This window comes from Symphalangus syndactylus, chromosome 24 (genome assembly GCF_028878055.3).
Source record: "Symphalangus syndactylus isolate Jambi chromosome 24, NHGRI_mSymSyn1-v2.1_pri, whole genome shotgun sequence".
Classification (NCBI taxonomy): domain Eukaryota; kingdom Metazoa; phylum Chordata; class Mammalia; order Primates; family Hylobatidae; genus Symphalangus; species Symphalangus syndactylus.
Window position 1 is genome coordinate 33,581,067 of NC_072446.2, and position 13,198 is coordinate 33,594,264.

A 13,198-nucleotide genomic window follows, 5' to 3' on the forward strand; every position below is an offset into this window, starting at 1 on the left:
CACAAATATCCATCTATTAGATGGGTGCAAAAGCACCAGCCTAAATTTCTAATGTCTGCAGACCCTAATGCTAAAATTGTAAATTGTTCTCCTTCCTATCCTCACCAGATTATCCCATTATCACCTCTTGGTCGAGGACCCCGTTACACCATCCTTCTCCAGACCACTGCAATAGCTTTCTATGGCCTGCCTCCTCCAGTTTGTAAGTCACCTTATATCTCAATATAATCATTTATCTAAAGCTCAGCTTGTCATGTTGTTTACTTGCTTGCAAACCCTACAAGGACACAACCACTTTGAATATCTTAGACATTATTTACTAAAGTTGAACACAGGATCCAGCAATGCTACTCCTAGGTAGAGCCCAGCAGGAGAATGTGCACGTATGTTCACCAAAGACAAGCACATGAATGTTCACAGCAGCACTATCCATAACTGAAAACTGGGAATGACTCAATTGTCAGTAACAATAGGAAAAATAAACAAACTACAGAATACTTATATAGTGGAATACTAACTAGCAGGGGTTAGCACTACATTTTACATTTCTGTAAAGGGCCAGATGGTACATTTTTAGGTTTTGAGGATCATAGGGTCTCTGTCAAAACTGTTCAGCCCTGTGTGGTAGCCTGAAAGGAGCCACTGGCAATATATCAACAAGTAGGTGTGGCTGTGTGCCAGCAAAGATTTCTCTACAAAACAGGCAGTGAGCTGCATCTGGCCCACTAGCTGTGAATTGCTGAACCCTGCTATGCAGCAATGAGAATGAACTGCAACTAATTCAACAGCAAGGAAGATTCACACATAATGTTGGACAAAACAAGCTATATTATTCCTTTATAAAATTCCAAAGATAGGCAAAACTAATTTATAAGGTCAGTAGCCAGAATAAGAGCTACCCTTGTGTTCATGATTGTAGGGGTAAGCAGAGAGGGCAGTTAGAGACCAGAACAGAACACAGAAGAAGAGTTCTTGAGGTTTTGGTAATGTTGTGTTTATTGATCTGGGTGCTAGTAACACAGATGTATTCCATTTGCAGAAATGTATCAAGGTGTACAAGTATGATATAGGTACTTTCCTACATACATTTCACACCTCAAGAAAATTAACATTAAAAAAGGAAATAAGAAACTGCAAGGTCTCTCATGCTCGGTCAGTCTTCACTCTTCAAGTTAAGGTTCTCAAGACACACTCTGAACTCACCCTACACTTCTCCACCCCAGTATCTCTAACCACAATATTCACTGGCTTGGAATATCTTTTCAGTCAGCTCCCACAGATAATTCAAGGTCAATTTCAAATGCCAATTCCTTTACAAGGCCTTTCTTGATCCTTCTTTCTACTCCTATCCACATCACATAGGATTTCTCCTAGTAAGAAAGGGTTCTTCCGTAGCACTGCATAATTCTATAACAGCCAATTTTTATTTACAACTATAGCAAAATTCATTTTACCCCACCTCTTCAACTGTAACTATTTAAGGATAAAAACTCTGTATTTCACATCTTTGAATAAATCTCCATTGTAACTTTCAGAGGATGGCTATTCCATTACTATTTTGGAATTATAATAAATCGAAGACAAACTGTTACTTTAGCACTCACCAAAGAAATTACAGCCCTAAAAGTTTAATAAAAAATATCTAGTTGAAGTGAACATTTCCTGAAAGGAGACCTTAAAAATGTAAATGATAGTAAAGAGAGTTCTCAGGTTACAAAATTCTTCCAGCCAAATCGAAGTGTAAAGACACGTATTAAATACGTACTCACCTGAGGAATCTGTGTGCTCTTCCCACATCCCGTTTCACCAACAATCACCACTGTCTGATAATTTTCTATCAAGTATAAAATATGATTCCTAAGCTGAAAAAGAAAAACACGCCTTGCAAATAGCCATATATTGTCTCAAAAGACCTAAACAACGATATTTAAACATTGTGAAATGAGCTGTTTTCAAAGGAAAGTAAATTTTAAATAGAACTATCAAAATGTATTTCTAACCCTCAGGTACTCTCCCTCTCAGTATGAGCGAATACAACTGCAATAAAGTGTAACACTTATCAAAATACATAATGCATACGCCCTTTACGATTTTCACTTATAAGAAATTATAGGCCGGGCGGGGTGGCTCACACCTGTAATCCCAGCACTTTGGGAGGCCAAGGCGGGGGTGGATCATGAGGTCAGGAGTTCAAGACCAGCCTGGCCCAACATGGTGAAACCCCGTCTCTACTAAAAATACAAAAATTAGCTGGGAGCAGTGGAAAGTGCCTGTAATACTAGCTACTCAGGACGCTAAGGCAGCAGAATTGCCTGAACCCAGGGCGGGGGGAGGCTGCAGTGAGGCAAGACCATGCCACTGCACTTCAGCCTGAGCAACAGGGTGAGACTCTGTCTCAAAAAAAAAAAAAAAACAAGAAATTATAGACATACTACTACATACTATATGTGTACAAAGACATAAATACAAGCATACTCATTGCAGAGTTGTTTATAATAGCCAAAAATTCAAACAGCCTAAATGTTGATCAACAAAATTTGGTTAAATCAGTTATAAAATATTCCAATAATGGAATAATTTGTAGTTATTAAGAGGAAATATCTATTTGTACTGATATGGAATGATCTATAAGATATGTTAAGAAAAGGAACTAAGATACAGAACCGTGTGAATAATACACCAGTAACTGCATTTTTTTAAGGGCAAACACGTATCTACTTGTTTATGTGTAGACTATTTTTGGGGAAAAACGAAACAAAACAAGAAGCTGTCAATAGTGCTGCCCCCAGAGAGGTTGACATGTTCTTACACTAAGGACAATATACAAAGCAGAAATCAGGAGGCATTTATAAGACTGGGTCTAATCAGAAGTGAACATGGCAGACTTGCATCCAAGATGGAGTCACTTTTGTCTATACAGCAGCCTAAAGAAGGCAGACAAGGGAACAGGTGGCCTCATAATGGTGCTGGGGAAGAGGCAGTGATCTTTAACAATCTGTTGCTGCTTTAGTTCCAACATTGTTTTGTTTTGTTTTGTTTTTTGAGATGGAGTCTCGCTCTGTTGCCCAGGCAGGAGTGCAGTGGCGCAATCTTGGCTCACTGCAACCTCCACCTCCTGGGTTCAAGAGTTCTCCTGCCTCAGCCTCCCAAGTAGCTGGGATTACAAACATGTGCCACCAGGCCCTGCTAATTTTTAATATTTTTAGTAGAGATGGGGTTTCACTATGTTTGCCAGGTTGGTCTCGAACTCCTTGTCTCAAGTGATCTGCCCGCCTCAGCCTCCCAAAGCCTATAGGATTACAGGTGTAAGCCACCACACCCGGCCTCCAATTTCTGTTTTTAAAGCTACTTTTACTTTTTGTTTGAAAGGAAAAAAGGATGGTGTAGAGGTAATTTGTTTTCCTTTTTGTCTCAATTTATCTTTAACATCTAATAAGATCTCAACTGTACTTAAACTCTGCTTTGCTTTATATCAGTAATTTATACCCTTCTTCTTACCATTTTAATTTCATAAACATTTCTCAACTTCTTGTTGTTTTTCTTTTTTTTTTTCATTTGCTGTTTCATTTATGTTATCTTATAAGTACAGTTGGGAGACAAAGAATAGTCAAGAAAAGGCCAAAATTTAAATACTTGAGTAAACAGTAATTTCCTTGTACTTGAGCATTTACTACATGTCAGGTATCTTGCTAAATGCTCTGCATGAATGATCTCATCTGGTCCTCATAACAGTCCTCTGAGGTAGGTGCTCCTGTAGTCCCACATCACAGATAAGGAAAAGCTTGGGTTTGAACCCTGAAGTCTAGCTCCAGAGTCCGGACACTTCATCACAGCTCAAACTGTCCCTCAGTGGTGAGAAAGCAATAGTAAACCTACCATCTCATCTTCTGAGAGTCAAACTTGCTAACATTCATACATAGTGAATGTGTTAGTCACTTGAGGAAGAAACCCAGAGACAGTCAGTTCACTTGTGACTAGAATATTGGGAGCCACATAAAACTCCAAGTAAGGCAATCTGGCTAAATTAAGAAGGCTGTTCTTGCCTATCTATTTGGAGAAAGAACATATTAATAGAAGAGGAATTATCAGGACAGTCTAGACAAAAGAACTCCATGAGTATAAGAACTTGGCACCTTTTGGCTGCTCACACCTGTAATCCCAGCACTTTGGGAGGCCGAGGCAGGAGAACTGCTTGAGCCCAGGGGTTCGTGACCAGCCTGAACAACATAGGAAGACCCTGTCTGATGGATAGATAGATAGATAGACAGACAGACAGACAGACAGACAGATAGATAGAACATGGCAACTTTCACCCAGCACCGTACAGACAGACAGACAGACAGACAGATAGATAGATAGAACATGGCAACTTTCACCCAGCACCGTCCAGGAGAAGGGAAGAGACACAGGTCCTGGTGGCCACACCTACTCGGGTCATTCCAGGGGCATGCTGTGGAGCAGGAAGAATTCACCCCTCATCAGGGGCTGTATGACATTTCTGTAACCTGTCTTGGCTCTGTACTTCCTGATTACAATTTGGCTTCCCATGTGGATGTGCCAACAGGGAGAAAGTGTATGTATCAACTGTGTCCATCTGTACTGGAGAACTATCGCTAGCCATAAATGAACAGTTCTGAATGAATTCTAGTTTGCACTTTGGTCTCTTGTAGCTGAGCATGCATCTATTTCGTGAGCGCTAATAAAACTGAGTGTCTGGATGTGCACTTGGTAAGTAGCAACCATAACAAAATCCTGTCACTGTCTCAGAGGAAGTCAGAGTATTAACTGATGTCTTCAGCAGAAACAACCTCATATTCCCAATTAAACTTGTTTAAAGGAGTGACTTTAAAAATAAAGCAAAAATTGGCCATATGTTGGTAATCTGTTATATAGGAATTAACTGCTATTTTCTCTACTTTTCTGTATGTCTGAAATTGTCCATAACTGAAAGGAATAAAGGGGAAAACAAAAGTCATTCTAATTCTTCCAGTTTTCCAGTATGTACGATACAACTGAAAAAATCTTAAGGACTTTCAAGATTTATAATGTTAACTAAAAAATACACAGTATGAAAAGTCATCCCTTACGATAAGGGTTTCTCTGAGTTCACTGTGTTCTAGAAAGAGGACATCATTCTCTTCAGTGCTGAGCATAAAGCTAATGCAGACACACGATTCAAGCCCACAGGTTGAACATGATTATTTGACGTACCTTGAATACCGGCAGCTTCTGCCTCTGCTGCTCAATGGAAAGGGCAGCATAAGGGTTGTAAACAACCGTTGTCCCAGAGTTTTCAGCCAGACTTTGTCTCTCTTCAGAGATGCTTACACCTGGCCCCTCTGTACCTGCGGCAGAAATGTTTTTTTCAGATTCTCTGATACAATGAACAGAAAAAGGTGTTAAGGTTACAAACTTTCAAAGATGAAGATATACAAGAGAAGCAATACTTTTTATCTCAAACTACTCAAAGGCATTCAACTTCAACTTTAGGAAAGAATCCAGAAAAGTGCCCACGAGGAACTAAAAATCTTCCCTAAAAGCTTCACCGCAGTGTCAAAAACAAACAAGACAGGGTTAGGTACAGTGGCTCACGCCTGTAATCCCAGCACTTTGGGAGGCCGAGGAGGGCGGATTGCGTGAGCTCAGGGGTTCGAGACCAGTCTGGGCAAAAGGTGAAACCCCACCTGTACTAAAATACAAAAAATTAGCCGGGCGTGCGTGGTGGTGTGTGTCTGTAGTCCCAGCTACTTGGGAGGCTGAGGCAGAATTGCTTGAATCCAGGAGACAGGGGTTGCAGTGAGCCAAGATCGCGCCCCTGCACTCCGGCCTGGGCGACAGAGCAAGACTCTGTCTCCAAAAAAAAAAAAAAAAAAGAAAGAAAAAAGAAATGAGATGGCAGTCCCACTGGGCTCCAAACTGGCTACTCAGAACTGTGTATTACAGAGCACAGTGTCTTTACTTCTGGCCTCCATGTCCATGTTATTACTGAATTCTTAACAGAAGTGAAAGAAACCCAATGGGAATTAGCTGAGGTGAAAGGATGAATCCTGTTACTGTAGGATGGCAGTAAGGCTCAGAGATGACAGAAACTGGGCACTCAAAGCAGCCATGGCTTTCTCCTTCTCTCATCTTGGCAACTCTTCAGGTTCCTTCCAGCCCCTTAGGTTGGCTACTGTACAGGAGCTGGAAATATGGCTGCCGGCAGTGCCAGGGTTCACACTTACAACTCCTCTACCAATCATTCATCATTCACACAGCAAGGACCAGCAAGGATGGACCGAGGGCCCACTCCAAGCCACGCACTGCTCTAAGCACTAGAAACACTGCAGTGAACAATATAGATGCCAGTCCTAACCTCACGGAGCTCACTTGCTTTAATTCCTCCTCTCAGTGGAAAGTAACTTGGTGCATGAAGTGGTCATAAGTGCTATGGAGAGAAATAAAGACACCATAAGGGGGACTGGGAGTCCCAGGTATGTGTTGTAATGGGAGGTGGGGGAGGCTCTTTTATACTGGACAGACAGGGACTGACTTCTCCCAGCTTAGGTCCAATCCCCACCCCAATACAATCAACCATGGCCAGTGGAATGGGATGAGGTAAATGACAGTCCCCATTGGAACCATGGAATCGAGAGTGGATAGATGGGAAATGCAATTCTCAGAAACCGCCATGCTGGGCAGATTAAACAAGAGATCTTCACCCCGGCTTCTTGCTAAGAACAATGACAAACTGGTGCTCATGATGGTGAAGAATAGGGAAGCCATATCCCATCATGAAAATCTGTTGAAGGTTCCATACATTTTTAGCTCCAACAGAAAAAAAAACTCAGGAGAAACATAACTTTAAATTTTGTGATCAGCTTCCATAACTTTTCATGCTGATTTGCTGCTGTAACCCCAGGACAGAACTAGGAGTAATAAGTAAATGACACAGGGTTCAGAATTCAACTCAATGTAAGGAAGATATTTCCCAAGGGTCACACCGTTCAGCACTGGAGTACGCTGCCTTGTAAATGAATAAAAATCCTCCCTAGATCAAACACATGCTATACAGCCTCCTGCTGGGGCACTACAGTGACAATAACCAATAACCATCATCTCCTAGGTCTTCTGAACTCAGAATCTGTGATGCTATGTGAAAGCACAGGAGCTTTGTAACAAGAATATTCAGCTCAGTGACTTACTTTTACACTTTTTAGGGTTCTCAGATTGCTTCCACAATCTGATAAAGGCCATGAACTCCCTCTCCTAAAAAACCCACCAGAATTTACCAGAATATAAAATTCTGGGGGTCCATAGACCCCCTAGAGCTAAGTTTAGAATCACTGCTTTAGATCTCTGACCCTTTTCCATTTACTTCCAAGAATACAGTTGTGTTTCAGAGGTTCAACATGGCCAAAAATCAGGTAAGTGGGGCACTGTTATGTTGCTTTTGCCAAAATGTTGACCTTCCTTTCAACAAGATAAAAGATGGAACAGGACCTGGAACAATGCCTGTCCTCAAAGAGACAGGCTTTCTTTCTTTTCTTCCCTTCTTGTCACTACATCTTAATAATTCCTTGTAATTGTTACCCAAGTAAACAATTACAAAGAATACCTTATCCTCTTCTGCTGTGTTTTTGTCCTGAATTCCTGCCTTTTCAAACCATGTTTTGAACCTTCATATCCTCTTTGGAATATTTTTTTTTTCTTTTTTTTTTTTTTGAGATGGAGTCTCGCTCTGTCCCCCAGGCTGGAGTGCAGTGGCACGATCTCGGCTCACTGCAAGCTCCGCCTCCCGGGTTCACGCCATTCTCCTGCCTTAGCCTCCTGAGTAGCTGGGACTACAGGTGCCCGCCAACACACCCGGCTAATTTTTTGTATTTTTAGTAGAGACGGGGTTTCACCGTGTTAGCCAGGATGGTCTCGATCTCCTGACCTCGTGATCCGCCCGCCTCGGCCTCCCAAAGTGCTGGGATTACAGGCTTGAGCCACCGCGCCCGGCCTCCTCTCTGGAATATTTTAACGCGTCTTTTGTACTACCGCATTCCTCTCTTGTCTCTAACCTACAGCCCCAATCTATCTCTTCTGTTATGAGCCTTTTTTTTTTTTTTTGGAGATGGAGTCTCTGTCGCTCAGGCTGGAGTGCAGTGGCGAGATGCCGGCTCACTGCAACATCCACCTTCCGGGTTCAAGCGATTCTCCTGCCTGGGTATCCTGAGTAGCTGGGATTACAGGCGCACACCACCGCGCCCAGCTGATTTTGTATTTTTAGTAGAGACAGGGTCACACCATGTTAGCCAGGCTGGTCTCGAACTCCTGACCTCAGGTGATCCACCCACTTCGGCCTCCCAAAGTGCTAGGATTACAGGCATGAGCCACCAAGCCCAGCTGAGCTCTTTTATAAGAACAGCTATGTCAGTTGATAAACAGTATACCTTCTCCGCATAAAAGACTTCCTTCAACCAAACCAGAACATCAGGGCTGCTTTCCCTCTATAAACATCCCTCTGTGGCTGCCTATGATTGATTTTTCCTTGAGAGTACGCTCTATGCTTAAGGGAGTAACAACTTTATAACTTTTGCAAACTATGAACATCTTCATTTCCCTATCTTAACAAGGCTGATATCCCTAAATTCCTCATTCCCTTTAACTTGGTTTTTAAAAATTTGACTGATGACCCATTAGTGGTTATGAAATCAATGTAGTATGTCATACCAGCACTTTTTAAATAATGAAATAGAATAGAAAGCATCAGAGCACATTCCAGAAAGCAATACTGTTTATGAACTTTTTTTTCAGTTGTGTATGTGTGCTATATCTTACTGTGGGTCAAGTCAAAAAAAGCTTAAAAGCTATTGTAAAGTTTTCATCATGCACATGGTCAACAATCATGAAATATTTATCAAATGAGCAAACAAAAATGGGCAGGCCCTTCTGATCCACGTGTACTTGCAAATTAAGTAAAAGATTTTTGTAGAAAACTCTCACGCAGGTCACACAAGGCTCTTAAGTCACACTCCTAAGGTAGACACCACAAATGGGTATGTTAAGGTACCCGGACATGCTATTGTTAAAATGTTTTAAATCGTTCATTTAAAACAACACATAAAATCTTCCCATTCAGATCTGGATATTAGGCTTCTTAAAAAAACAAATTGGGCCGGGCGCGGTGGCTCACGCTTGTAATCCCAGCACTTTGGGAGGCCGAGGCGGGTGGATCACGAGGTCAGGAGATCGAGACCACGGTGAAACCCCGTCTCTACTAAAAATACAAAAAATTAGCCGGGCGTGGTGGTGGGCGCCTGTAGTCCCAGCTACTCGGAGAGGCTGAGGCAGGAGAATGGCGTGAACCCGGGAGGCGGAGCTTGCAGTGAGCCGAGATTGCGCCACTGCACTCCAGCCTGGGCGACAGAGCGAGACTCCGTCTCAAAAAAAAAAAAAAAAAAAAAAAAAAACAAATTGGGCAACTCTGAACCCATATGATAACAATTAGGTGGACCTGAGTACAGCTCCCTATTTTGGAAAGCATATGTAAGCTCTACTGTAGATCTCCACTATACATATCTATCCAGTGTACGCACACTCTGCCACAGTCCCCACGACTCCCTATTACCTCCAGTAAGCAACTTCACTCACTTAGACTGTCTGAAAGACCTCTGTAGTCACAGGCTCAGGCCTACAGGGGATGTTCATGATTCGACTGTCTAGCCTTATATCAGCTTCCCAGACTTTCACCTTGCATTTCCCACAGCCTACTTCATATCTTGAATTTCCTCACTAAAAGAAGAGTATTATTGTCATCACAGAGATACTGTGACTGTTTAATAAGATGTGTAAATGAAAGTGACTAACACAAAGCAAGGGCCCAATAGCTGTGTACTAAAGCTATTCCCATGTCAACTAATGACAACACAATTTACCTAGACCAGTGGTTCCCAAATTTTGATGCATGCTGGAATTCCTTAGAGACTTTAAAAAACACTGATGTCTGGCTCCTAGCCCTCCAAAGTTCTCATTTATTGGTGTGGGGTGCAGCTGGACATCAGGACTTTTCATAGCTTCCCAAGTGATTCAACTATAAAGCAAAATTAGAGAATCACTAACCTAGACAGTCACCCAGCCCAGAAATCTGAGTTATTACTGACTTCATCCTCTCCCACATCTTCCTCTAAAATGTCTCTCCAACAGGCCCCTCCTCTAAGCTCCCAGGTCAGAATTAAGGTTTTTAACATCCCTCCTGGATTTCAGTAGTACCTTCTCTAATTTCCTCCCCTCCTCCATCCACTCTCTACTCCACTGCCAGTGTTATCTTTCTAAAGTAAACCTGATTTGTCCCTGCTTAAAAACAGTGAAGTCAGGCCAGGCCCGATGGCTCACGCCTGTAATCCCAACACTTTGGGAGGCCGAGGTGGGCGGATCAAGAGATCAAGATCATCCTGGCCAACATGGTGAAACTCCATCTCTACTAAAAATACAAAAATTAGCTAGGTGTGGTGGCACACACCTGTAGTCCCAGCTACTCAGTAGGCTGAGGCAGGAGAATCGCTTGAACCCGGGAGGTGGAGGTTCCAGTGAGCCGAGATTACACCACTGCACTCCAGCCTCGGCGGCTGAGCCAGACTCTGTCTCAAAAAAAAAAAAGAAAACAAAAAAACAGTGAAGTCTAAATTTTTTAACTTGTCATGAAGACCTTTCACAATGAGGCCCTTACCTACTTTTCTAGCTTCATCTCCTGTCATACCCCAAAATATACCCTAGCACTTAACACCATCACACTGCTCTGTTATTTTGGCTTTCTGGACATTAAAGGCACAAATCCCATTCTGCCTCTGTTCATGCTGCACCCTTTGCTTCGAGTTCCATTTCTCTATGAAACAAAACCTTATTCATCCTTTAATGTTCACTCCAAAAATACCACCTTAATGAAGTATTTCTTATCCATACATTCAACTTTCCCTCCCTCTTCCATACTTCCATATAATTATAATAGTAACCTATCTAGTGCCAAGATCCTTTTGTGTGTTATTCTCATTTAATCCTCACAACAATACTTTGGGTAGGTATTATACCCAATTTACAGATGGAGTAACTGAGACTTTGAGAATTTAAGTGACTATCAAGTCATCAACTTAGTTAAGTGGTAGACATGACGGGCACTGCAATCTGACTCTAGAGCTCATCTTCTTTCATACCACCTTACTCCGCCTCATTGTAAAATCTCTTCTAGAGGACATCTAACTTTATATTCAATTAAGAGAGAGACCGTAACTTAAGGGCAGAGCCCTGAGCATCTATATTTGTCTCCCGAACACAGGATTAGGTTTTCAATAAGTGTACCCTCAATGGATGAACTAAATAATGAAATAGAACTCTTAGAGTAATTCCATGTTCTTTAACCAAAATAGTACCCTGGTCTGATTTCAAACAATTCATTCAGCTCTTTATTATACCTAACACTTTCACCTGTTACTAAAAGCGTGAATAAATTAAAAGTATTCATTACTTAGTAAGTTCCTAGTTTTGGATGCAAATAAAACTCAGGATAGATAATTGGCTGATGACTTGAAATGCTGAATCATAAAACTGTCAAGTGACAAACTACAAATTTTTAAAAAGCATTAAACACATCTCTTGCTTGCGTTTATCTCTCACATCACTTATATGCATGGTCAGAATTTCAGGGAACCACTGAAAAATTAAAAGCTTTGCTTATATTACATTCTTGGTGTCATTTCATTTTTGCTGCAATATACTTTGCACATCCAGACCTGCAGGGGTGCAGGTGGTGGAAAAAAATCAAGCTGGTAGCTGTAATTTAAAGACTTTTGTTTTTTACAAGAAACTGATTGCAGAGAGGAAGTAATGCCATCTAGTATGGTCTGGCATATACACATTCAATAAAAACCTGATTAATGAGTAAATATCAAGACAAAACAAGTAAAGCATTTTGTGATTGTGATTCGTGTCAGTCTGTAAGAGAGGAAGTAGCTGGCAGCCAATATGAAGGACTTTTCTCTTTTCTAGTAGACATTCGGAGTGGACAACAATTATCCTGAAAGAAAAACACACTTTCCCTTTTTTTGGGCATTTATTCTAAGTCTGACAACACGTTGTGCTTGTCATTTAAGCCCACAGGATAGAAGTTATTGTTCTGCCCACTTTACAGGTAAAGAGGTCACGGCTCAGAGGCGTTAACTGACTCGCCCAAGGTCACCCTACTACAAGGCAGAGACGAAAATTCGAACCCGGACAGTCTGACTCCATAACTTGGGCTTGCAAGCCTCGAGCAGCTAGCAGCGTTGTCTGCCGGGCCACAACGCAACCCCAGGGCGGTAACGAGACACGAGGGGGAGCTTTAGGATTCCCCATCTCGCGGGGTGGGCAGGGCAACCATCAGTAACGAGGAATACGAGGCCCGAGGAGGCTGGACCACTTTAACAAGGTCACACAGGTTCTGCTCACGCTAAGGGAGCACCCCCAAATCCCTCGGGACCACTGGAGCGCCTGAGCCAGAGTCCCCCCGCACAAAGGCGGCAGCGCGCAGCTCGCCGAGGTCAGGCTTGCGAGCAGGTCTGCTGGCCCCAGGGCGCCGGCCGCGGCGCCAAGACCGAAGTCAGGCCGCCGCATCTGCCCAGCGTTCCACCAAGGGCCTTACCGGGTCGCCAGAACTTCACCAGTCCCGCGGGGGCAGCCATGCTGGGGTAAAAGGTCACGAGGCTAGCTCCACCCCACCGTCGCGCGCTAGGCCCCCAGGGCCCGGGGGGCGTGGCCCCCGAAAAGCCGCTGCCCAGACGGATCGCTTCGTGTGACGGCCACGCCCCCATAGCTACCGCCCCCGTTTGAACCACGTGACCCACTGCCCGGTTCGGCGAGCGCACCGGCCCCGCCCCCGAGCCCACGTGACCCTGCTCAGCCATTTTGGAGAAAAGGGCGCGCTCCTCCGCCTGCCTCTTGAGCGTGGAGGGTAGATGCTCCAGGTGACCTTTTAGGAGCGTGGCGTGTCATGGATGGCGGCCGCACACTTAGGAAGAACTGGCTTTGGGAAAGGACCGCTGGCCCGAGAGTGGAACCTTGCACGCAGTGGGCGTTGAAGCAGTGCTTTCTGGATTAAATACGAAATACTGATGTTACAAGCTACCCCAACTTGGCGACTTCTATTTTATTTTCAATTTCAAATTGAAGGATAATAATAGGAACTACCTCGTGGGTTGGATTT

General features: G+C 43.1%; 1 protein-coding gene across 4 annotated transcripts in view; it reads right to left on the reverse strand.

Annotated features, from left to right (window-relative positions):
* Window positions 1–12,776, reverse strand: part of DHX35 (DEAH-box helicase 35) — a 109,788-nt gene extending 97,012 nt beyond the window's left edge. The window contains exons 1-3 of one of the 4 annotated variants that reach the window (XM_055265499.2): window positions 12,638–12,747; window positions 5,212–5,345; window positions 1,770–1,862 (exon numbers count right to left, since the gene is read on the reverse strand). In XM_055265499.2, coding sequence (XP_055121474.1) covers window positions 1,770–1,862; window positions 5,212–5,345; window positions 12,638–12,677 — 267 coding nt within the window. In that variant the 5' untranslated portion in view covers window positions 12,678–12,747. Of the gene's footprint in view, window positions 1–1,769; window positions 1,863–5,211; window positions 5,346–12,637 lie in introns of all 4 variants that reach the window. The other 3 variants (XM_063634184.1, XM_055265500.2, XM_055265501.2) reach the window with 3 other exon arrangements.
* Window positions 12,777–13,198: the final 422 nt, after the last annotated feature.